Source organism: Aphanomyces invadans (genome assembly GCF_000520115.1).
Source record: "Aphanomyces invadans strain NJM9701 unplaced genomic scaffold supercont1.10, whole genome shotgun sequence".
Classification (NCBI taxonomy): domain Eukaryota; phylum Oomycota; class Saprolegniomycetes; order Saprolegniales; family Verrucalvaceae; genus Aphanomyces; species Aphanomyces invadans.
Genome location: NW_008580155.1, coordinates 851,862 through 873,284, shown reverse-complemented (window position 1 = coordinate 873,284; position 21,423 = coordinate 851,862). Strand labels below are relative to the sequence as shown.

The following is a 21,423-nucleotide window of genomic DNA, read 5'->3' as shown; positions in this document are numbered from 1 at the left end:
TGCTGTATGCGATCGGAGGAGCGCCACGTCGTCGGCGGATATGCTGGCAGCATCAATAAAATGCACGAAAATATCCCGGAGTGGTTCAACTAAACAAAATCCGATCCGCGAAAATATTCCCGTGCCCAATGCTGAGGCAGCGTGCCGCAGAGGTCGATCGAGTTGAAAAGTGCCATAATCCAGCGAGAAAGAATGCAAATTTAACGGTGTGCTCTACACTATCGAAACAACATGACGAAGTTGCCCAACTTGGCTATCACAACTAGTACGACGTCCAGTCGCGCTTGACTGGTCGCTGGTCGCCTTCCAACGAAATTGAGATCGGCGGAGACACTTGTCGAATGACTGCGCCGTGGTCTGGGTGTAAAATCAAGAGGGCGAGTTTCGACACGTCTAGGAGGAGCTTCGTGTCGTTGATGGCCATGTAGTTGAAGCGACCGCAAATGTCCGTGTATCCGTCCTTGTAAAACTTGGCTGACTTCGATGAAGCCTTGGTGCGAACAAACACTTTCACGTACGCCTTGCTCAGGGGACGGCGACCAGCAAACACTTGCACCAGTCCTTCGTCCAGTGAAAAATGGACGTCCATCGAATCGCAAAAGTGCGGCTTCACCATTTCCAGCTCCGGATATCCCACCGGGGACGCGACTACGAGCATTTGGGTCGCCTCCAGCGCCGGAGGTACACTCATCGTTGTCGCCCCTCCAGGCGACAGCACAATCTCAGTCGTCGCTCGGGGTTGAATCAAAGAAATGCACGACGACACTCTAGCATCTTGTCCAGCGAACGGTTCCCTGGAGAACATCACCTCGACGTCGACGGGGTAGTACTTAATGACGCACTTGTCGACACGGGTACCACGTTGGGTGATTACAAACGACCCCTTCTTCATAGTCAACTCGATCGACACGTCTTGGTCGGACGATGACGGGACCGACACCACCGACGTTTCCTGCGTCAGCTGGTCCAGTTCGTTCAGCTGGTCCTGCAAACGCTTGAACAAGTCGCCACATCGATGGCGGGCAACGTACGCTGCCTTCGCGTATTTCATCGCAACGGCTCGAGCAGTCGGAAATGTAGGATCGTCGCGGAAAAAGTCCAAAAAACCATTCATGTAGTCGTATTGCAACGGGAAGGTCTTTGCAGCACGTTCCGTCACTCGACCAAATAGGTCCAGCGCCTTGTCCATGCGGTTCAGCAACACCATGAAATAGACCAACACCAAGTAGTGCTCGTCGGCTAGCTTTGGCAAGAGACACAGCGTGTGACACAAAACGCGGAACGCTTCTCGAATGTCTTGGTTGGGGATGACCTTGTTGCCTTTCATCAAGTGCGTGCGGCGAAGAATGAACGGGGTAAATTCAGCAAATTCGAGGCACATGTCGGCAAAGCGACCCTCTGTGTTGAACACAGCCAGTGGCAGTAGCGACGGCAGCGACAAGCCTGGGCCAACTTCGTACGCAGATAACCGACGTTGCATCAGCTCAGCCATGGCCACGGTGTCGTTGAATAAGAATGAGTACTGCCATACAACCTCCGAGTACACGAAATGTTGGCGCAAAAACTGCAACAGCGTTTCGTACGTCGCTCTGTCCTTGAGACGCCACGCTATGGTGATCCAGTCCACGCTTTCGAGCTTGTGGTGGGAGCGCAAAAAGTGCAAAACTGTCTCCAGGCTTCCGCGAGACGAAACATCTTTCCAGGACGTGATGTCAACCGTCTTGGACTCCGCGACCACCGTTATGGAGCTTGGAGACATGGGAGATTCGTCTGCCCATCGCACTGTTTGACCTCGAATCGCCACGTGGGCGGCAAAGTGGGAAAATATGCCTTCCATAGGAAAGTAAAAGTACACCACTGTCGTCTCCGTCTCATTGCCGGACAAAGTAAAGGTTGTGTTCCTCGTGTAGTAGCTACCGTGGCTGACGGGAATCGCACCTTCGGGGATCTGCACTAGTAAGTTGAGCGGTGGAGTCGCCAATGGACTCAAGTTGCTCACAGTCACTTGAAGCCCGTACCGTGTGGCGCGGACAAACTCCTTCACGAGCTTCAGCTGTCCTTGGGTCAAATTCGAATCTCGCGGGTCGAAAATTGTTTGCGTGACAATCAAGTTTGATCCAACCATTGCGATGTCGTCGGAGAGGTCTTGTTCCGATTGGGGCCGAATATCTTCAAAGAACACAATGACTGGTGTCGTCGTGTTCATTTCCAGAGTCGTCGGATCTGCTGGAGTTGTACGAGTCGTCCAGGTCCCACCAACAAACGGCAAATCCAGCACCGCCAACGCCAACATCGATTCTGCGAATGTCGAACACGCTTCTGGGAATGATGCCGAGAGAAACTTATTTTCCGGCGACGGCACCAAGAGGTGGCGGGCATAGTCCAACCAAAATTGATTGATGCCAGACCCTGTCCATGCTTTGTCTTGAACAGCCTGCTGAGTCGGGACAAGTCCTCCACAATGCAATTGTGGCTCGTCCTTTCCATCGTGGTATCTGCGCTCTTTGACCTTGTACGTGGCTCCTGGAGCTTGAAAGATTCTTCGTTTCTTCATTGTTGGTTCAATTTTGGTTCTAGAGTTGTCGTCATTACCGTCCCCGTCTTCTTCACTAATGTGTTCCCAGCTTTCATCATCGCCGTCTTCGTCCGATTCGTCTTCGTCCGATTCGTCATCGTTGCTTGTCATTTGCATTGCAGCTGGCATCGAACTGGCCGCAGCTCCAAATGAAAAACCCATATCCCTCGATAGTGAAGATTTTTGCAAGGATCTCGTGTTCGCTCGAAAAGCCATTGTTCGAGTCTGTGGTTGTCGGACACTGAATCCTGAACTGGTCGGGTTGTAAGCCGGACTCGTTGGGGAAAATAATGGTGCTGTAGGGGAGTACGCTGGCTCAGGTTGATCGTCTTCGCGATATTGTACCAGGTCAGTTTGGTCTGTGCTCTTGGCTGTCATCACGTGCTCGAATACCGTGTCCAGTTTCGTCACCGTCGATTCTCCGTAGTATGCCTCAACAACGCGAATTACATAACGGCACACTGCAGCCGAGTTCGCTGGGGCAAGCCGCTCGGCCAAGAGCAACTTCTCGATCAAAGCCAGTTTTGAAAACTTAGCGGGGTTCACAAAGTACGTCTGGAGAACGGACTGTGCATCCAGCAAGTACCAATCCACGAAATCCTTGACAAACTTGGACTGCACAATCGGCAGGACTACCGCGTCGAAAAACGGTTTGTCCTTTTTGTACAAAAACACGTTGAGTTCATTCGATGCGTCTTGACTGTAGATTGCTTGCTTGGTAGCGAGGTCCAGTGACGGCCACATTTTAATATATTCATTGTACAGCATGTTGTGGTCTGTCAGAGCGTCCAGTAGACCAAACGCATGCTCGAGAGAGTCATACACCTCAATCTTGCTGGTAGGACCGCAAGGCAACGTTGTCGTATGGCTTGTAGGAATGCAGCGATGTCCACGAACTTGAATGGAATGGACTCCTTTAGAAACTCCCAAGGCAGATTCACGTGACAGTGCAGTGTTCTTCAGAGTGATTGTCCATGGTAGAGCGTTAGAATTTTGCGTACCAAACGAGGTGCATTGTTGGCGAGTGTCAACTGTGTGATCGTCAACAAGTGACACAATCAGATCGTACGAGCCTGACAACGTCGTCGGTAACATCACAGTCGCTTCGCCGAGCACATCAAGCCGAATATTGGACTGAACAAAGGAGGTGGTATCCAGAAAAAGGGTGTTGGGAGGCATTGAACATTCCTTGGTAAGTACTCGCCTTCCACTGGAATGCTGCGCGAATGCATCAAGTCTTTCCAGTCTTGATCTGTCGGCCTCTCGACACTTGCCATACTCTTCACCTTGCTTTGCGTCAGCCAGAGTCGCTTCGACTGTCTTTTGGGCCTTGAATGGATTCAGAAGTAGCGACGCTGCCGCTAATCGATTTCCTTGCAACAACTTGGAGTTTGGGTGTTGGTTAGCAAACGCACGTCGCTCCAAAATGTATGCGTACTCATCTCCGATGCGCTTGCTCTCAAAGTACTCGCTTTGAGGTGCGTCCATCTTGTGCTTTCGAATAGTTTGGTCGTCGTTCATGTCTTGCTTCAGTACGTTACTGAGCGGCACGTGGCTGACGAACCGTCTCAAGATCACCTGAGCTCGTGTTTGAGGTGTCGCGTTCACACCAAAAATCTTGAGCTGTCGATCCACCACGTGCAAGTTCCGAATCATCACGGGGGATGTCCGATCAGCTTTTAACAGTGCACCTCCTTGCGCTTTGACAAAACCAGCAATCTCAGACTCGCCCACCGTGATCCGATACGCGGCATGTATTGGCTTCACAACGACGTCAAACTCGCCCACTGTCAACGGCTTGAAAATCAAACTCGACCCTGGCCCAACGGATAGATACACTTGACTGTCAATGCGTTGCTGGATTCGACGTGATTTCACCGTGTAGATCTTGAACACTGTGACAGCTTGGTTTTGAATCCAAGGACCCAAATCCTCTCCAATGCCATGGGGCACCGGAATCAGCACATTCTTGAGAGACATAGCACACTGTATCTCTCGAACGTCGCCGTCATCCGTCCAGTTGGGTAGGTTCCACGAGTGTTGTCGATCGTTCACGTCAATATGAATGGACTTAACGTGTCTCAGCCCGCCCAACGAGATTATTCCAAGTTCGTTCGACACCAAGGTCTGACTTATCGGTGTTTCGAACGCCAAGTGGTGGAGACGGACCTGCGTTTCCACATTTGGCACCCCTTCACCATTGTGGCCCAACATAAGCACGATGTATTCGTCGCCACTCCCGCCTTGGATTGTCTTGAGGTACGGATTGAATAGAGTGTCGTCACGTGTTGGGTGGGGGATGTCAAAGTGCTTCCAGTCAGAAACCTGGCAGAGCCTCGTCGCCCGGGCAGTCGATGTCGATTTGTCCACAGAATGCAGAGAGGCTACTTCGCCCTTGAACGTGACCTTGAACGATACAGCTTCGGGGGGAATGTCAATTGAAGTCGTCAGGTCAGTCGAATCATTGGGCAGAGTCAAATTTCGAAATTCCTTCTTGGTTTGGATGTTGGTTTCGCTCGTGAACTCCACCGACAAGATCACACTCTTGAGCAAGGACAATGACGTCGGACAACCGTTGACGTACAGTTTGCTTCGAATGAGCACGTTAGCTTTCGTCCCTACTCTCAAGGTGGCGTTGAATTGCGTACAAGCTCAATAGCAAAGTGGTCGCACCAGGAACCAATTGCTCACTGTCGATGTGGATATTCGCCTTCACCTTGTAACTCTCCTCGCAATAGTCCAACGTCCCAAGTGTTCCAAACGTCCCATGGCCAATGAAAATTGGAGTCGACTTGCGGACTGGATCTTCCCATGATGTGTCGACCGCCGTGAAAAACGGAATAATAATGCGCCCATCGGGGGACGCAGCGTACGAGTGTTGCTTCGACTTGTCTAGGACATCGGGCATGGCGGCAACGCAATCCAAAATCACTCGACTCTCCTCATCGAACACGACTAATTCGTGTCCTTTGGCAGTCACTTCTTGTGTAAAGCGAAGGAATCCCTTGCGCACGACTGCTCGGCACGCGGTGTTTTGGCCCACCACTTCCACCACAAACACGCCACGACGAGACAATTGCATCGATGGAAACTCGACGCGGTGTTGGACTCGAACATGGCTTGGAACGTGGTCGAACCGCACTCTCATCTCTTCGTTGGGGAGGAGGCCATCCAGTGAAATGTCGCCCTTGATCGGACGAAAGGTCTTGAGAAAGTGGTCGCTCAAGTTGATTTCAAACAGTTGGATCGTCAATGCTTCAATATTCTTCACGTTTAGAACGAGAGACACAGGGTCGTCAGGTCCAATCAAATACGGATTGGATTTGCAGAACGACACTTCCGACCCGTGGAACAACTCGTGGAGATCGTGTTGGTCGACAATATCATTCTCGTACTCCGCACGACTCCCCCGTCCAGACATCAGCATGGCCATGGCGTATTGGACTTTCAAGTACGGCAAACTCAAGAACGGCGAATAGTCGTGGACCGTCGCCCCACGCAGCACAAGGATTGACAGCACCGTTTTGATCAAGTCCTAATTTGTGATGAGACGGACGGATGCGACCACCGACAAGGGGTAATACCTCGTCCGAGGAAGAAGTTAGGTTGTAGCTCAACTCTTGTGCTAGACGTGGTACAAGGGATTTGCCGGACGACTTCTCACTGAACGATCCGAACGCTGAGTTGGAGAGGTTGTCAAATCGGACGACACTATTATAGTCAGCGTTGCGCACCGTCTCTTCGTTGGCAATGCGACATCCTTCTCGAGGAATTTCGATGTACTGCAAGAACAAACTCCTCAATATTGTTTCGTTGTCCGCCTTGTGAAGAACGAGCTGGATCCATCGATGCAGAAGCACCACACGAACGCCATTGAGGTGAGGTCCAAATCGCTTTAGCCACGTCAGCGCCGTCGTCAAGAATTCCACTTCGTTGTCACTTGTTGACGCAGATTGCAACATTTGGACATACTGCAGCGCAAAGGACTCGCTGTCTTGCAACTCACGGGAGCACCGTTCCCACAACACATCCATTTGACATAGGTTTAGATTTTTGTGATGGGAGAAGGAACCAAAAACGCCAACCTTGTCGCTGTTGTCATCTGGATTCTTGATTCCAGCCAAAATTCCTTTTGCCACGACTTCCACATATCTACATCTCTTGGTGAGTGCTAGGATCAATGAATATAAGACAGAAATACGCGTCAAAGTCGGTCCACTTGAGTAAATCTTGGGCCAAAATGAACTCGAGAATTAGTTGCATCTGCTCGGGAGTCCATGCGGGTAAACTTGACGCGGCTAGAGACTCGAAAAAGCCTTGTAGCTCGTATGCGCTCCATTCACGAAGCGAAGAAGCCACGCTGTACGGAACCATCCACTTGGAGCCATCAAGATACAAACTTTCTTTCACGTGTTTGATTTTTTCTTCCTTGATTGATTCAACGTCGTAACTACATTCATGGTTTGAACAAGACTTGACAGAATAATGTATACCTCAATGTGTTAGGTTTGACAGCTTCGAGACTTCCCACAGTGGACACCGTTGCATCAGTGGGCCGTGGCGCATTTAATTCCAATCCTAAGTTTTCCACAAAAAAGGTGCGTGCACGTTCGTGTCCCTTGTCGAGTAAAATCACATTGAGTCGCAAACGAAGGCGTTGTGCACGATGCCACCCACCCCCTGTCTCAAGTGCATGGATGTTGCTAAGGATTTCCTCGATCTTGACGTCGGGATCGGTGTCCGTCGCATTCAAATCATGTAGAAGTTGAATCGAATGAAAGTAGCGATACTCCGCCGACTCCAGGGACAACGAAGAAAGTACACTCTCACGGTCGGGCGACAATAGCAGCGTTTCCTCCAATAGCACAGCCTCATCGTTCGTCGCACCCTCAAGTTCGATCGTGCCGCGAGAGCTGTCATCTCCTGACGCATTGACTTGGGATAGGATCTTTCGAGGCGCCATCCCGCCCGTGGACTTGCGCGCTGTTTGCTTGGTTCTAGCCATGCCTGTCGCGTTTCTTCCCCAATGTGATTGTGAAAGTGCGGGAATTTCCCCTGGGACACTTCAAATCTTTTCCGATGTGAAATTCCACTAAAATCGTGTGTTTTTGTATCATGAAGTCATTGAAGTCTACAATCAATCCTCATTTTAACCATCAAGTCAAAATATATAGTTGCACAAGTGTCAAAATACTATTCGAGGAGATTCCTTCAAATTCCGGATAGCTCGTTACGTATGGCCACTGTGTGCATTCGCAGGTGATGGCCTGGGCAACGACCGAGAAAGTATGTGTGACTGCCCCTGCTGTCACATGAAGCAGCTTGTACATAAAGGAAAGTGATGCCCCCCCAGCACGTGCGTCGATGCTGTTGAATCGCAGTCGTGCAGATATATATTGTAGGGTTCGGACCAATGGTCGCGTACGAGGCCCTCGACGTTCAGGTCACATGCCAATTTTTGGAACGCTCCATACTCCCTAATTGTAGATCCATCTATACACCTACCCGACGCCACTGCACCTTCGAAGTGCATGCTCACAAGATGTTGACAAATACAACATTTGAACTTGGGGTCTAGATTCGATCTCCCGTTTGCCGCACTTCGCTCACACAGACACTATGCTGGTGTTCCTGCAAGTATCGAACTATTGCCAAGTGACCTTTTGCCTCTGCCGTCGTCAGTGCGTACGCGGTGCATCCTTCCACCCGATATTCGTGCAGGAACTGAAGGACATCCAGGTGGCCATGGGCTGCTGCATAGTCCATCGCTCGCGTTGTGCATCCCTCCGTTCGATGGTGATGCAGGAAGCGAACGACGTCCAAATGACCATTTGATGCAGCGTCGTCCATTGCGTCCTTGGTACAGCGCATGTTCGTATGGGCATGCAACTGCTTGACCAAGGCGAGGTTGCCTGCCGATGCAGCTTTGTCCAACGCGCGGGCATCGTCTAGATCGAACACAGTGAGGCGCCAGGGCAGCGTCGTTTCAGGCTCTCGCTGATGCGGGTTGAGGTGTAGTTCACCTAGACGGTCGAAGACTAATGCCCCGGCGATGTATGTTTGGACAACATGGAGGTCTTCAGTAAGAAGCACAAAGTCAGCGTCTGCGCCAAATTCCAAGGACCCTTTAGTGGTCAGTCCAAGCGCTCGAGCAGGATTTGTGGACGCAGCCTGCAATGCGTACTCGGCGGAGCAGCCGGTGTACTGGCGCAGAGTGCGCAAGCACGTGTCCATTTGCACGACGCTGCCTGCGATTGTCTGGGTGTTGTGCAAGTACGCTCGGCCGCCTTGCACGTCGACGGGGAGGTCGGCAAGGACATATGACCCATCGGGGAGGCCCATACCAGCCATGCAATCTGTGACGAGAACGAGACCATCCGGGTGACTGGCTTGGGCAATTCGACAGGAAGTAGCATGCGCATGGATGCCGTCGAGGATTAGGCCGTACGATGGGCGGGGACACTCGGTGGCACCTAGGAGCCCCACAAGGCCAGGGTCGCGATGATGGAAAGGCACCATCGCATTGAAGAGATGTCTAGATGTACAAGATCAGCGTGCTGCATCAATCAGTGTGACTTACGTGAGCATCGAAATCCCAGCAACAACACCAGTGACGGCCTCTTGAATGTTTGCCGACGAATGACCAGCGCATGCGACGATTCCTCGCTCGACCAACTGGGATATTGCCAATGGTGCGCCCTTCAGCTCAGGGGCCAACGTTACCAGCGCCACGTTATCGTGACTCAATGGACCATACACTGCTTCCAACGACGGCATCCCGTTCACAGGATCCAGCAGCACTTCTTCCTTGTGCGCACCTTTTCTTTGACGGTTGATGAATGGACCTTCCAAGTGCAGTCCCACCATATTGGCGCCTTGCACGATGTGGCCGTCGGTCGTGCGTTTGAATTTTGGCAACACTCGGGCATACGTTGCGGGTGTTGAAGAGATCACCGTGGGGCAAAACGACGTGACCCCCGTGGCAACGAGCCGTCGTCGAACCTCTAACACGTCGTTTTCCGTGCATCTTACGTCACTGAAATCGTGTCCATAGGCACCATTGAGCTGGATGTCAACGAATCCAGGGGCAAGGATGAGTCCTCGCCCGTCCACAACTTCACCGGGACCATACTCAGCGGCGGATTGACTTCGCCAGTATCGTGCTTGCGGGTCAGCGACCTTCCCGTTTTCAACCCATAGAAATGTGTTGGTCAGCTTGCCACCCCGCAGCAGTCGGACATTTGTGACCTTGAGCGTCTTGTCCTTCATTGCATGAATTGTGTGCGCTTGAAGATACAATTCCGGATAACTGGTTTGAAAATTATCCGGGAATCCACAGATACCTTTATCATCTGGCAGAACCCCACCAACATGCGCTTGATCATCGAGAAAGATGCCAACGCCGTCGCTGAATGGGTCGCTGCGTATGTGGTGAAGCGCATTAAAAAATTCAATCCCACGCCGGAGAGGCCGTTTGTCTTGGGTATGTCCACGACAGAGTGTTGAGCGGATTCAGCTCGTGGCAATGCACTTAGGTTGCCCAACGGGTAGTTCACCGTTGCCGACGTACAAGCGACTGGTACAATATCACAACGAACGTATTTTGAGTTTCGAAAACGTGGTCACGTTCAACATGGACGAGTACGTCAACCTACCAAGGGACCACCCAGAGAGCTACCATACCTATATGTGGACGAACTTTTTTCAACACATTGATATCAAGCGTGAAAACGTGCACATTTTGGACGGCAATGCGCCAGATTTGGAAGAGGAATGCAAACTGTACGAAGAGAAAATTGCGTCCTTTGGCGGTATCGAGCTATTCTTGGGGGGCATTGGTCCCGATGGCCATATTGCCTTCAACGAGCCTGGTTCGTCACTGTCGTCCCGCACACGTGTGAAGACGCTGGTATGTTTTGTTTATTATTTCCCTGTCAATGACATCGAATCAACGGCAATGCACAGGCGTACGATACGATTGTCGCGAACTCGCGCTTCTTTGGGGGCGATATGAACCTCGTGCCCAAGATGGCGCTTACCGTGGGCGTGGCCACGGTCATGGATGCGCGTGAGGTGCTCATTATCATCACGGGTCACTCGAAAGCGTATGCGTTGTATAAATGCATCGAAGAAGGCGTCAACCACATGTGGACGGTGTCTGCGATTCAAAACCACAACAAGGCCGCGATCGGTACGTAATGCTGCTAGCTTGGTCGCTCTCTGCTATCGTGTCGTACGTCTAGTGTGCGATGAAGACGCAACCTTAGAGCTCAAGGTGAAGACGGTCAAGTACTTCAAAGGGCTCCACGAGACGAACATGAGGATGCTTGCGAAGTGAGCATTTTCGACATGGTTTACAACTAGTAGTTACTAGTAGTAGGATCTCTGGATGTGGGGCAAACCCTAACTTTTTCTGGTTATTTTACACGATTTCGTTGTGTAAAATTGGTAAAATCCGAAATTGATTGGGAAAAACCATGAAACTAGGCCATTTTGGTCCTAATCGTACAACTCCCCGCGGCTGGCCAAGCCACATCAAGCGAATCGGGGATGGAGAAACCAACCGAGGCGACGGCGGCGCGCCGTGACGAGAAAACACGTGACTCTCACTCGCATGGGGAGAAGAAACGCAGTCGAGAGGACGAAAAGAAACTTAACGATATGGAGCGACGTAAGATTCAAAAGTACAAGGAGGACAAGCTCAAGGAACGCAAGGACCACACACGCCGCGTGCTTGAACAACAGGCACAAGAGAAGCGCCGCGATCTCTTGGGACGACAGTCCGAGTTCATTGGGACTTTGGAGTTCCGCAACCAGCTGCCAGATTTGCCATTCGATGCCAAGTTTATCCAGTATGCCCACGACCCTGATCGGTTTGTCAAGTACAAGCCGTCACTCGTCGAGCGCGATTACGTCCATGAGTTTTACGTTGAGCCGAACCTGGGCCTGCCAATTGACCTTATCGATCCTGAGAAGTTCGAAGTGCCCGACGTGTCGGAGCGCGCCATGACCAACGTCGACATCGAGCTGCTCAACATGCCGGAAGTCATCAGCGGGTCGTCCGCGGCCAAGGCCAAGATCCGGCCGCACGTACCGTGGTTGCGACGCTCGGAATTCATGGGGACCGATCTCAGTGAGGCCGTGCATCAGGTAACGGAATGTGTGCTTCGCTCACGATCTCCTTCACCGCTCCACCCAACTAGTTTAAAAACGAGAGCGAGTTGCAAGTCGAAATCCGCGACAAGAACCAGGCAATGTTGTCCGTCATCATGCAAAAGGATCTCGAACAGCGTGCGAACGAGTCGTTCGACCTGTGTCCGCCCGCCAACAAGATTGTATGCGACTCATTCCCTCGACCGTCGGCCTCTCAATCGGGTTTGTCTAGGTGCACCCGCTCAAGGCGGACCTCAAACCTGTCCAAGTGTGGGACGTCTTTCCCGACGAAATTTTATCGAGCAATATTTATTCCATTTTGGTCGGTACCAATGGACCATTCCATCATCGAGATATCTGACGAATCGTGCTAGTCGTACGATATCTTGCCGTCGTCCGAAACCAAGCACGACCCAGCGATCTTTGACCGCGAGTCGCACGCGCTGCTCCGCAATGTCGTGACAGTATCCCAGCCGAACGCGAGCGACGTGCTTCTTGGTTCGATCTTGTTCCCGTCCAACGGGAACAAAGCACTGGAGGAATCGAAAACCAACGACTCGGGCGACGACGGGGCGGGCGAAAAGTTTAAATTCTTTCGCGATTACGTCCTCAGCATCAATCATGTATGCCAACCTGACCATGCCTTGCTCCCCCTGTGCCTCAACCGTTCCGGTATAGTTTCCGAGTGACGTGCAGCAGTTGATGCTGATGATCAACCCCGACTCGTCCACGGCTACGTACGCAAGCCTTAGCACCAACATTGCGCTCAAGAAGACAAAGGTAGGACCCCGTGGCGCCGATCGTGTTTGTGCGTCCTTCATGTTGCCGTGTAGATTGGGGGAGATGCCAAGCGCCGACGGGGGGCGGTTGTTCACCGTCGTCCGTACAACGAAGCCGAAGAAGAAAAGCGCACAGAGAGCTTGCTCACCGTTGGTACGTTGGACATTCGAGTGATTCGATGCATCATGTTTATGTCGTTTAGGTGGCATTTACGACGAACGGTTGAATGGGATGGTGGGCCACGGTGGAAGCCTGGTAAAGAACGCAGGCGACGATATCGGGAGCCCCGATGTGAGCGACGAAGACAGCGAGTAAGCCAACTAGACAAGGATCGTCCTGTGTGCATGACGAATCCACCAACACATGAGGGCGACGCTCGTGAGCTCCGTGGCACCAGTTCCTTCGACCAACATACTGGCATACAGCGACACGGTCAGAGCCACTGCGTTGTTCGTGTAAACGGTGCTCAAAACAAGTTGATGTCGTCGACGTCAGTGGTTTTCAACTCTTAAGAGTACTGTCGATGTTGGCCAAAACGGCTACGGACGAGTTTGCACTTGTGGTAGTAGTCCTGCGAGAAACCTCGAGCGTCAGAGCAAACACGGACACAGCTAGACAGGAGCCAGACGTACCACATATTCGTCCTTGGTCATGCGGTCGATGTCGGCCTCCGTCACGTCAAGCAGGTCTTGCTTGAGCCCTTGAACCGTGACAAATTCATTCACATAATGTGGATCGACAAACTCTTCTTGGCTCGTGGTGCAGTCCTCCCAGTCCTGCACATACCCGAAACGGATGAATGGAGACATTTGCCAGGCTCGATGCTACTCCCACCATGTCCAGGCCATCGTCGTCATCGAGGCCCCCATCGTTCCACACCCCGTTGTGTCCTGTGTGGTCGTCCAAAACAATCTCGGCCTTCATGGCGTCCTGTTCGTCGCCGTCATCATCTCGATCGTGGAAGCGATCTGTCGGCTCGTCTTTGATATGCGCCGCTTGACCATACGGTGTCGGCGGCGGTGGCATGTTGTTTTGTTTGTACTTGGAAGCCATTTCATTGCTCATCTTGCTGCCTTGTAAGTGCACTGGCATCTCTTTCACTGCCGCCGTGGGTTCCAGCTTGACTTCATTGCGCTAACGCATGAACCAGGCCGTTTTTTACGGATCCATACAATTGGAGCTCGACGCACCGGTTTGTTCTCGGTGGATATCGAGACAACCACTTCCGGCGCCTACAACAACCACGTTCGGATGCATAACGTCCACGGATTGTAAAAACGTAAGGTAAGATGGACACAGCCGCTATGATCGCGCGAGCTTCTCAAAGGACGTACTCTGTTCCCGTACAGCAGCGATGTTTGCGGCTCGTTGGCTCGACTGCCTCCTCCACCGCCACCCCCGCCACCTCCACCGCCCCCTCGACCCGCAGGGACACGAACACTGTCACCTCCTCGGCCTGCCGCTCGGTTTTCGCTCGGCAAGTTTCTAAACGACCGACGATGCGTGACCAACTATCAAGAGAATGCAACTTGTGCAGTGGTACGATGGAAGCGCTTGACCAGAGTTGAGAAATTCTTGAATTTTCTTGAGACATTCGTTGATGCTTTCGTGGAGGTCTTCCGCTCGATTTACTTGTGCCATGTACTGTTGGAGCCATCCGTTGTGCCGTCAATGGCAGTCCTGGCCTCTGTTCCCACGTAGCGACATACCTTTTTCAGCAAACTCTGCGCACTTTGGAGCCGCTCGTTGTTGTCGCACTACCGACTCAACGATCAATTTGATTCCAGGGTTGCTAGGGGTTAACGCGTCAAGTTGAAAAGCCGATGGCACACCTCGATCAGTTTGGAGTTACAATGGCCGCAATAAAACTCGTGAATTTCTGCTGTCACGAGTTTTTGCGCTTCCAACGCCGTGTACTCGCGGCCGCAATCGTCGTTGTCGCAGCGATACGTTTGCCGTTCGATTTCCAACGACTCAGCTTCGGTCAAGTATGTCCGAATGAGGTACAGCCGGTACCTCACCACGTCGACAAAGTACTTATAGTCGATGTACCTGCACCGCCGTCATGAGAACTCTACATGACTGAGACCATTGAACCCACCAGTACGTGGCTTTTGAGGCGCCGCCCAATTTTTTGTCGTTGAGTTCCTCCCTAGTCATGCAACGCGGGGACATCCATTGACGTGGCGGATATCAAGCCTTACATACCGTGACACAAGATGGTCGGCTTCGAGGTCATGGCATATCTTGCGCACTTGCTTTGTCTGCAAGTTCACTGCGTTCCCCATTTCATCGTCCTAAGGGTCGTTCATGCCTTTATGGTTCCATGCAGTAGAAAACGCTCGGGTGCGCACCTTGAGATACTTTTCTCGAATCAATGCCTCCAGGACGACAATGTGTTCATCTGCATAGAATGCCCTACGTGGCCATCGTCCCGCCTTTCAATACACTACACACATCTATCTCCACTCGTTGGAGGCAGACTTACCGGCCGACAATCCGGACCAAGTTCTCCACGGCCTGCGCCATCGCTGGCGTCTGGTTTGGATTGGGCGACTAGAATCAAGCAAAAACAACACGTCTTTTTAATAAACGTGTGTTTATTACATTTGATGAAAACTTGTTCATTCTCTGCAAAATTTGTGAATTTCACCAATTGCACAATCGAATACTTATCGAATGCAAAACGATATTTGCCCGACCGTCACATTCCCCGCAATAGGATCTCGCGGAAAGGAGCGCCACGGCGGAGTGCATCGATCCGAGTGAACTCGAGATGCATCAACTCTGCGAGGATTGCTGGATCGGGGTTGTGTTGAAGCGGTCGTTCATTGAAGCGCACGAAAGGCTCAGAGGACTCGATTTCATGCACGTCGATGTGAAAGGCATGACAAAGAAGCGCCACGTCGTCAATACAGGTAAGACCAACGATTCGCACGAGATCGGAGAGGGGGAACTTATCTTGCTTTGTGAATGCCTTCGACAGGACGATGAGGTGTTGATGGTATTGGTCCGCGAGACGACCGAAGAGAATAGCGCGATGCAAGATATGTTCCGAGTTTCCACGGCGAGTATTCGAGCGAAACCATGACCAAAGTGCTTGAGCGTTGGCCGAGCGAATGTACACGTCGCGAAGGGTCAGGGAAAACGAGGCGCTATCCATGAGGACGAGGAGATAGTATTGCTCGAATTCGAGCGACGATACTTTGAGTTGGGCCAGGATCGAGTGCATTTGCTCTTCTAGCAAGTGTTTCAGAGATGCAAATGACACAGACCGCCCGTCCAGGTTTTTTGAAGTACTGTGTCGCAATATGCATTGGGCGAGGAGGTAGAACCGGGCGATTGGTTGGAGTATGGCGGGCGGGGCGTCTTCCTGCAGGACCAAGTCGGTACGAATGGCGCGAAAGCGATCGTCTAAAAAGTGGTACAAGTCTAGAGGTAGCTCTAGCTCCGATGGCAAAAGCGACAACAAATGGTGCGTCGTTTCTAGCAGCACTGGCACAGGGCGGACATCGGCAGGGTCGATCATGGTTCCTGCAGCAGAGCGGCGATACCTCTTCACCGGGCATCCATACGGTGGTCGCTCGTACTTCCTACACACCCATGACATGAGCGATGCTTCAAACATACTCCATTTCATCCGTACGAAAGCTCATGATTCTCCGACCGCTCCTGGGCTTCCAGGGCCGGGCACATGCGTACGCAACATCCTCGCATCCTGGATGCCACAATGGGAACTAGGCGCGACATCCGGATATTCCGGTTACAGATAGCCATGATTGGCCACGCATTGAGAATGTTGGTGTATTCCAAAGTATTGTCAAACTCCCCAGATCCCGTTTAGCACATGACCGACTTGTACGTGAACGACACCAGCCGCGTGTGCAGCCAGCCTGTGCAGGTAACGCCCCCGTGCTGCCACGGTGTTGCTGTTGACGCGTCGTGTGTGGGCCCATGTAGGTCGTTGGCGTTGCCCGCGAATCGGCGCTTGCCTGGTCTGTTAACGGCAACCGCTTGGCATTTGTCTCGGGCAACAGCGCCATCTTTATCGCAGGTCACGATGACAAGCGCGGTGTGACCCTCGAGAAAGTGATTCCTCTGTTCAAGAAAGATGTGAATGGCCTTCTCTTCTCCCCCGACAACGAAGATATGCTAGTGGTCGTCGGGCACGAGGGCATTTCGTTTGTTGACGTGGCGGCCGGCGACTTTGTGTTTCGCGTTCCCATCGGCAAAGAAAACAACCACGAAAGCGATGTTACGTGCGCGACGTGGCTTTACGGTGGCTCCCTCTTGGCCACCGGGTCCAAAGACGCAACCATCAAGATCTGGATTCGCGACGCAACGCACACCCACGAGTGGACATGCTTGGAAACGATCACAGGCCACAAGGCGCCGCTCATGGCGCTCGAATTCAACTTGTTCACGAACTCGTTGTTCTCGTGTGGTCGGGACAGCTCCATCAAGCACTGGGACGTTCGCACTTTGCATCCGTCGTCGATTGCAAAACGACGCGACGATGGCAGCATTGCGTGCTCAATCGTATCTTCCATGGACGGCCACCAAGGCGACGTGATTGCGCTGACTGCGACCGCCAACGGGAAATACCTCTTTTCTGGTGCCCGAGACAACAGGTTCGTCGGCCGTCATGTGTCACGACACTTATCGCTTGATGTAGCATCAAGGTGTGGCACGTTGGCCAGCATCGGGAACTTCGCACGATTACAGGCCATGCCGGTGATGTCCGCCGCATGATCCTCATGGCCCACGACGAGTATATGTACTCGGCGTCCGTGGACGGCACGGTCCGTTTGGTCAAACTGATGCAGCTCGACGTGGACGACGATCGTGTGTTGTCTGCTGAAGATTTGGAGCGTGATCGCGAAGCGGCAGATAAGTTGGCACTGGAGGAAATCCTTGGATTGGGCAACAAGACGACCCCGCCGTCGGGGGTCGCGGTTGGCCTCTCAACTGAAACGGACCAAGTGCTCGCGTCGATTTCCGCGCACGAACAGAACGTATTTCGCATGGAGGTGAACCCGGTGAAGCCCCTCATGGCAACCTCAGGGAACCACGAGATTCATGTTTGGGACATCTCAAACTTGGCCAAGCCGGTACGCGTGAACGAGTTTATCGGGCATACGAACGGCGTAACCCAAGTCCACCTCGTCCGCGATGACCAGCACCTCATCAGCGGCTCCCTCGACGGCCGTATCCACCTGTACAACGTTGACACGCTGTATCGCGAGTCCAAACTCGACGTGATCGGCGCTGTGGGTGCGACGGCTCTCTCTCCCGACTCCCGCGTGCTGTTTTGCTCCGGCAATGACTACGACATCCGAGGCTACTTGACGCACGATAACTTGCTTGTGTCGCAGTGCGTGGTGGAATTGACCGGCCATTGCGGCAAAGTGTACTGCCTCGCCATCTCACCGGACGGGTCCATCCTCGTTAGTGGCGCCCACGATTACAGGTAAGTTGGTGACAGCATTGGCCTTCTGTGCTGCATGAAGTGATGCTCTCCGGTAGCTTGTGCGTGTGGTCCTTAAACCAATTCACACAAACGTACCAAGGGGCGAGCGCGCCCCTGCTGGCGGGCGAAGAAGAGATCAAGTCCTTGACCCCGGCCAAGCGCATCGGGAGCCCTCACGAAGGCCACGTGTTCGCCTTGGCCTTCAGTTCGCCGATGTCGGGCGGAGAGCATCCCCGCCTCGCCTCGTGCGGCAACGACCACTCGATCAAGATCTGGCGCTTGACTGGCAAGTCATTGTCGGAAGTCGCCCATCTCCGCGATGCCCATTCCAGCGCCGTGAATTGCCTGGCATGGGGGCGACACTCGTCAAGCACGCTGCTCTTTTCCGGAGGTTGGGACCAAACGATCAAAGTCTGGGACCTCGCTGATACTTCCCGTGCGCCGACTGGCCCTGTGGGCACACTGCAAGGTCACAAGGGTATGTGTTGATGTGCTGCCACCCTCGTCCACTTTTCATCTCATGGTTGCATTTGTAGGGCGCCTCTCCAAGCTGTGCGTGTCGAACGACGGCAAGGTGCTCGTATCGACGTCCGCAGATGGAGTGGCCATGTTGTGGCAAGCCACGGCGCCATTCCAGCTCTTGTGCACGTATGTCGGCACAGACGACGGTGGCGTGACCAGCTTGGCGATGGGCCAGAATATCTTTGCCACGGGGTACGACGACGGCATGATCAAGGTGTGGCCTCTCTTGGGCAGCGATGGATCCGTGCACGAAGACTACGCGTCTTTGTTTCTGACGCAGGAAGAGGTCGCACGTCTGAGCAAAGAGTCTGCCGCCAAAGAAAGGAACTTGTCCATGATGCAACAGCGCAAGAAGTCGGGCTTTCTCCCCAATTCGGAAGCTCCGCAACTACTCTAACGCCACTGGCGTAACTTGTCGCCCACTATATCTTGAATACACGCTTGGTTAAAATGATAAGGCCTAGATGAAGGTGCTACTTCGGACCTCTCTTCCGTCGTTTGTAGGAGTTCCAGACGCGAATGAAGCAATCAACGCAGTCGACAATCAGGATGGAGGCTCCGACACGTTGTCGCAATGGATCACCAAGATCCTCCAATCCCCGTGAGACTGCCTCCAAACGTTATAAGCTCTGTTCGAATTGCCATCGGCGATGACGTCAAGAAGGACGGGCTCGACCAGCGTTGCCCTCTGCATCATTCGTGAACGACCGGACAGAAGTGTTTCCCCATGAGTTCGTGCGAGAGACAGTTGTTAAGACTACACGCATGGTCGTTCCATGTGTGGTCAGAGCCCTTTTGCGAGCGTGACAAAGCTGAGTGGAGGCAAAGACATCGTTCCAGCCAGGAGCTTTGCATTCACGACCCCCATCTGTAGGCATTGTGACTCCATTGTCCGAGATTGTCGTGTGACCGGATATCGTTTTGGCATTTATCCGGATACGATCTTCCTCGCACATTTCAACTTAACGATGAATAACGTCGCCACCGCTCCATCCACGGCGTCGTACGAGTCCAAGAAATCGAGCCTCAAGTGGCGAGTAGATGTCGTGCTCCACACGAACCAGCACGCTAACGTCCACGAGCCAAAGGCTTTGGTGGAATTGAATCCGCGTGAGGTATGGACGACCCACGGAGGCACTGTTCTCCACTTGTCTCTTGTCCAGGTGAGCGGAGAAGCCTTTCGGTTGCAACTATCCCGCACACAGGTGACGCAAGTGCTTAACGAATTTGAGAAGATTCAACAGTTAATGGAAGCCCGTCAAACCCCACACGCTGCTGCGCAGGGGGGCGGGATGGGGCTCGCCTGAGGACCTGTGTGCAAAAAGGTCTGAAGGGGGTGGAGCGCCTTCCTGCTGTACAATGTGCTTAACACATATTGCTATTGTGTCTCGTGTTCAGTCTGAGGCATTCCACGACGTTTCCTGAACTGTACGAGGTAAGCTCATGGCTCCGAGTTTGACTCGAACGGGGCGACCTCCTACGACGTGATGGTGATGGCAGCGTTGCAAAGCAAGTACAGCGTCAAGAGGATGGCGCCGTCGCCTTTAGTGAGACCAATGAAGTTGTCCTTCGGATTGGCGTCGTAGAGGCAAAACACACTGCGAAAGTTGAAATTCAACAGCAAGTAGGACCCGATCACGACAGCCAGCGACTTCCACAGCATGATCTCATTCTCGTACGCCATGTTGACCTGCACAAGGACATGTCAGACGTGCCGATCCCTCCTCTCAACGGTGGCGTTGTACCGATCCGTAGTAGAACGTTGAGATTGCTAGCGGAAGCCCCGACCCGAGCGACACATTGATCACTTGGGAACCGATGGCATTGCAGACAGCAGCGTCGGCATGGCCTGCACAGCTGTGAGGCATCCCTTCGACACGCGCGGCGGTCGACAAACCCACCTGCGCGAGCCAGTGACACGGACGCAATCGCGTCTGGAATTTGAGCGCCCAGGGCCAGCAACGTCACACCGGTCGTCGTCGTCGAGAGATGAAGATCGGCGCTGATTTTCCGCGTGCAATAGAGCACCCCCGCCGAGAAAACCGTGACATACGCCAACGACAGGACGATGGTGACAAAGTACAACGAGGAGTTGCTGTCGGGAAGTGTGAGCTTGAAGAGGGTGCGACATGGCACCGAGCACACGCGACCAAGTCTTTTCACAGCCTGGCAAACTCGCGCCCATGGTTCTACATCCCACACAGTAAATACACACACAAAAGTCGACCCGTCTTCGTACTGGGTGACGACGTCGGGTCTAGCGGCACGGGGTCGAAACTCGACGACCCGTAAGTCGGCGCAGCGTGGTCAGCTGGATCCAACAGCTTCGACAAGGACGTTGCGCTGGTTTCGTCTTTGAGCAGCACGCACGCGGTGTAGGTGGGGTTGAAATACACGGGCAGGTAGATCGCCATGAGATACACGACGTAAGTCAAGCACAGCATGGACGCTTCCCACACCGTGACGATCGAGTCTTGCATGAAACACACGAGTGCCATGAGACTCACAATGTACGCGATCGTGTCGCGGAGGAGAGGCGCCCACGACACAGCGAGAGGCTCGCACGTGGTGAACGCACACAGTGGTGGGATCAGGCCAAATGCTATCAAAGCCGATCCCTGGATGGCGGAGAGCGTTGTCTCCATCGACTTGAGTCAGTGTTCGCACGTCGCAACCGCGTTCAAAAGAATCTCTGGCGCGGCACTACCAAACGCCAGGAACGACGCGCCCGCTGCCTCCTCGGGAATATCGAGTTTCTCGCACAGAACTTCGATCGCAGGCACCAAGTGGTCGTCGGCTACGACAGCTAGACCGGTGAAGAGGAAACAGAGCGCCACAAGCGACAACGAAACGTTCACGGCCGTGTGGCCAGGGGATGCCATGTCGACCACGGCGGTGTGGTTACCATCGACCTGAGCACTGG

At 53.0% G+C, this 21,423-nt stretch overlaps 10 protein-coding genes across 11 annotated transcripts; 4 read left to right on the top strand and 6 right to left on the bottom strand.

The window, feature by feature from the left end:
* Nucleotides 1–162: 162 nt before the first annotated feature.
* On the bottom strand, nt 163–7,629 carry H310_05939 (hypothetical protein). The gene is made up of 5 exons (XM_008870809.1): nt 7,069–7,629; nt 6,777–7,025; nt 6,160–6,727; nt 5,249–6,110; nt 163–5,193 (listed from the first exon to the last, which is right to left on the bottom strand). The coding sequence occupies exons 1-5, from the start codon at nt 7,578–7,580 to the stop codon at nt 263–265; spliced, it is 7,122 nt and encodes a 2,373-aa protein (XP_008869031.1). The 5' UTR covers nt 7,581–7,629; the 3' UTR covers nt 163–262.
* Nucleotides 7,630–8,149: 520 nt separating this feature from the next.
* On the bottom strand, nt 8,150–9,844 carry H310_05938 (N-acetylglucosamine-6-phosphate deacetylase; the record flags this gene model as incomplete). The annotated part of the gene is made up of 2 exons (XM_008870808.1): nt 8,150–9,110; nt 9,156–9,844. 2 exons carry the CDS (start codon nt 9,842–9,844, stop codon nt 8,150–8,152), a joined length of 1,650 nt encoding a protein of 549 aa, XP_008869030.1.
* Nucleotides 9,845–9,927: 83 nt separating this feature from the next.
* On the top strand, nt 9,928–11,002 carry H310_05937. Of its 2 annotated transcripts, XM_008870806.1 has the most exons (4): nt 9,928–10,058; nt 10,111–10,484; nt 10,541–10,766; nt 10,819–11,002. In XM_008870806.1, exons 1-4 carry the CDS (start codon nt 9,947–9,949, stop codon nt 10,911–10,913), a joined length of 807 nt encoding a protein of 268 aa, XP_008869028.1. In that variant the 5' UTR covers nt 9,928–9,946; the 3' UTR covers nt 10,914–11,002. The 2 variants fall into 2 exon arrangements, with proteins under 2 accessions (XP_008869028.1, XP_008869029.1); XM_008870807.1 differs by having other exon boundaries at nt 9,928–10,484.
* An 84-nt stretch (nt 11,003–11,086) lies between these two features.
* H310_05936 (hypothetical protein) lies at nt 11,087–13,044 on the top strand. Its single transcript, XM_008870805.1, has 7 exons — nt 11,087–11,725; nt 11,779–11,910; nt 11,961–12,050; nt 12,103–12,351; nt 12,407–12,508; nt 12,562–12,661; nt 12,711–13,044. The coding sequence occupies exons 1-7, from the start codon at nt 11,126–11,128 to the stop codon at nt 12,821–12,823; spliced, it is 1,386 nt and encodes a 461-aa protein (XP_008869027.1). The 5' UTR covers nt 11,087–11,125; the 3' UTR covers nt 12,824–13,044.
* On the bottom strand, nt 12,942–15,082 carry H310_05935 (hypothetical protein). Its single transcript, XM_008870804.1, has 12 exons — nt 14,997–15,082; nt 14,863–14,926; nt 14,717–14,805; nt 14,610–14,660; nt 14,341–14,560; nt 14,218–14,265; nt 14,052–14,152; nt 13,843–13,993; nt 13,699–13,740; nt 13,343–13,642; nt 13,141–13,284; nt 12,942–13,079 (listed from the first exon to the last, which is right to left on the bottom strand). The coding sequence occupies exons 1-12, from the start codon at nt 15,035–15,037 to the stop codon at nt 13,017–13,019; spliced, it is 1,314 nt and encodes a 437-aa protein (XP_008869026.1). The 5' UTR covers nt 15,038–15,082; the 3' UTR covers nt 12,942–13,016.
* A 30-nt stretch (nt 15,083–15,112) lies between these two features.
* H310_05934 (hypothetical protein) lies at nt 15,113–16,229 on the bottom strand. Its single transcript, XM_008870803.1, has 2 exons — nt 16,155–16,229; nt 15,113–16,101 (listed from the first exon to the last, which is right to left on the bottom strand). Exons 1-2 carry the CDS (start codon nt 16,223–16,225, stop codon nt 15,213–15,215), a joined length of 960 nt encoding a protein of 319 aa, XP_008869025.1. The 5' UTR covers nt 16,226–16,229; the 3' UTR covers nt 15,113–15,212.
* Nucleotides 16,230–16,344: 115 nt separating this feature from the next.
* H310_05933 (hypothetical protein) lies at nt 16,345–18,984 on the top strand. Its single transcript, XM_008870802.1, has 5 exons — nt 16,345–16,409; nt 16,469–17,139; nt 17,184–17,978; nt 18,035–18,456; nt 18,515–18,984. Exons 1-5 carry the CDS (start codon nt 16,356–16,358, stop codon nt 18,895–18,897), a joined length of 2,325 nt encoding a protein of 774 aa, XP_008869024.1. The 5' UTR covers nt 16,345–16,355; the 3' UTR covers nt 18,898–18,984.
* Nucleotides 18,985–19,449: 465 nt separating this feature from the next.
* On the top strand, nt 19,450–19,935 carry H310_05932 (hypothetical protein). The gene is made up of 2 exons (XM_008870801.1): nt 19,450–19,615; nt 19,664–19,935. The coding sequence occupies exons 1-2, from the start codon at nt 19,469–19,471 to the stop codon at nt 19,805–19,807; spliced, it is 291 nt and encodes a 96-aa protein (XP_008869023.1). The 5' UTR covers nt 19,450–19,468; the 3' UTR covers nt 19,808–19,935.
* A 42-nt stretch (nt 19,936–19,977) lies between these two features.
* On the bottom strand, nt 19,978–21,145 carry H310_05931 (hypothetical protein; the record flags this gene model as incomplete). The annotated part of the gene is made up of 4 exons (XM_008870800.1): nt 19,978–20,190; nt 20,246–20,349; nt 20,402–20,689; nt 20,740–21,145. 4 exons carry the CDS (start codon nt 21,143–21,145, stop codon nt 19,978–19,980), a joined length of 1,011 nt encoding a protein of 336 aa, XP_008869022.1.
* A 9-nt stretch (nt 21,146–21,154) lies between these two features.
* On the bottom strand, nt 21,155–21,382 carry H310_05930 (hypothetical protein; the record flags this gene model as incomplete). Its single annotated transcript, XM_008870799.1, has 1 exon — nt 21,155–21,382. The coding sequence occupies one exon, from the start codon at nt 21,380–21,382 to the stop codon at nt 21,155–21,157; it is 228 nt and encodes a 75-aa protein (XP_008869021.1).
* Between the last annotated feature and the right edge of the window lie 41 nt (nt 21,383–21,423).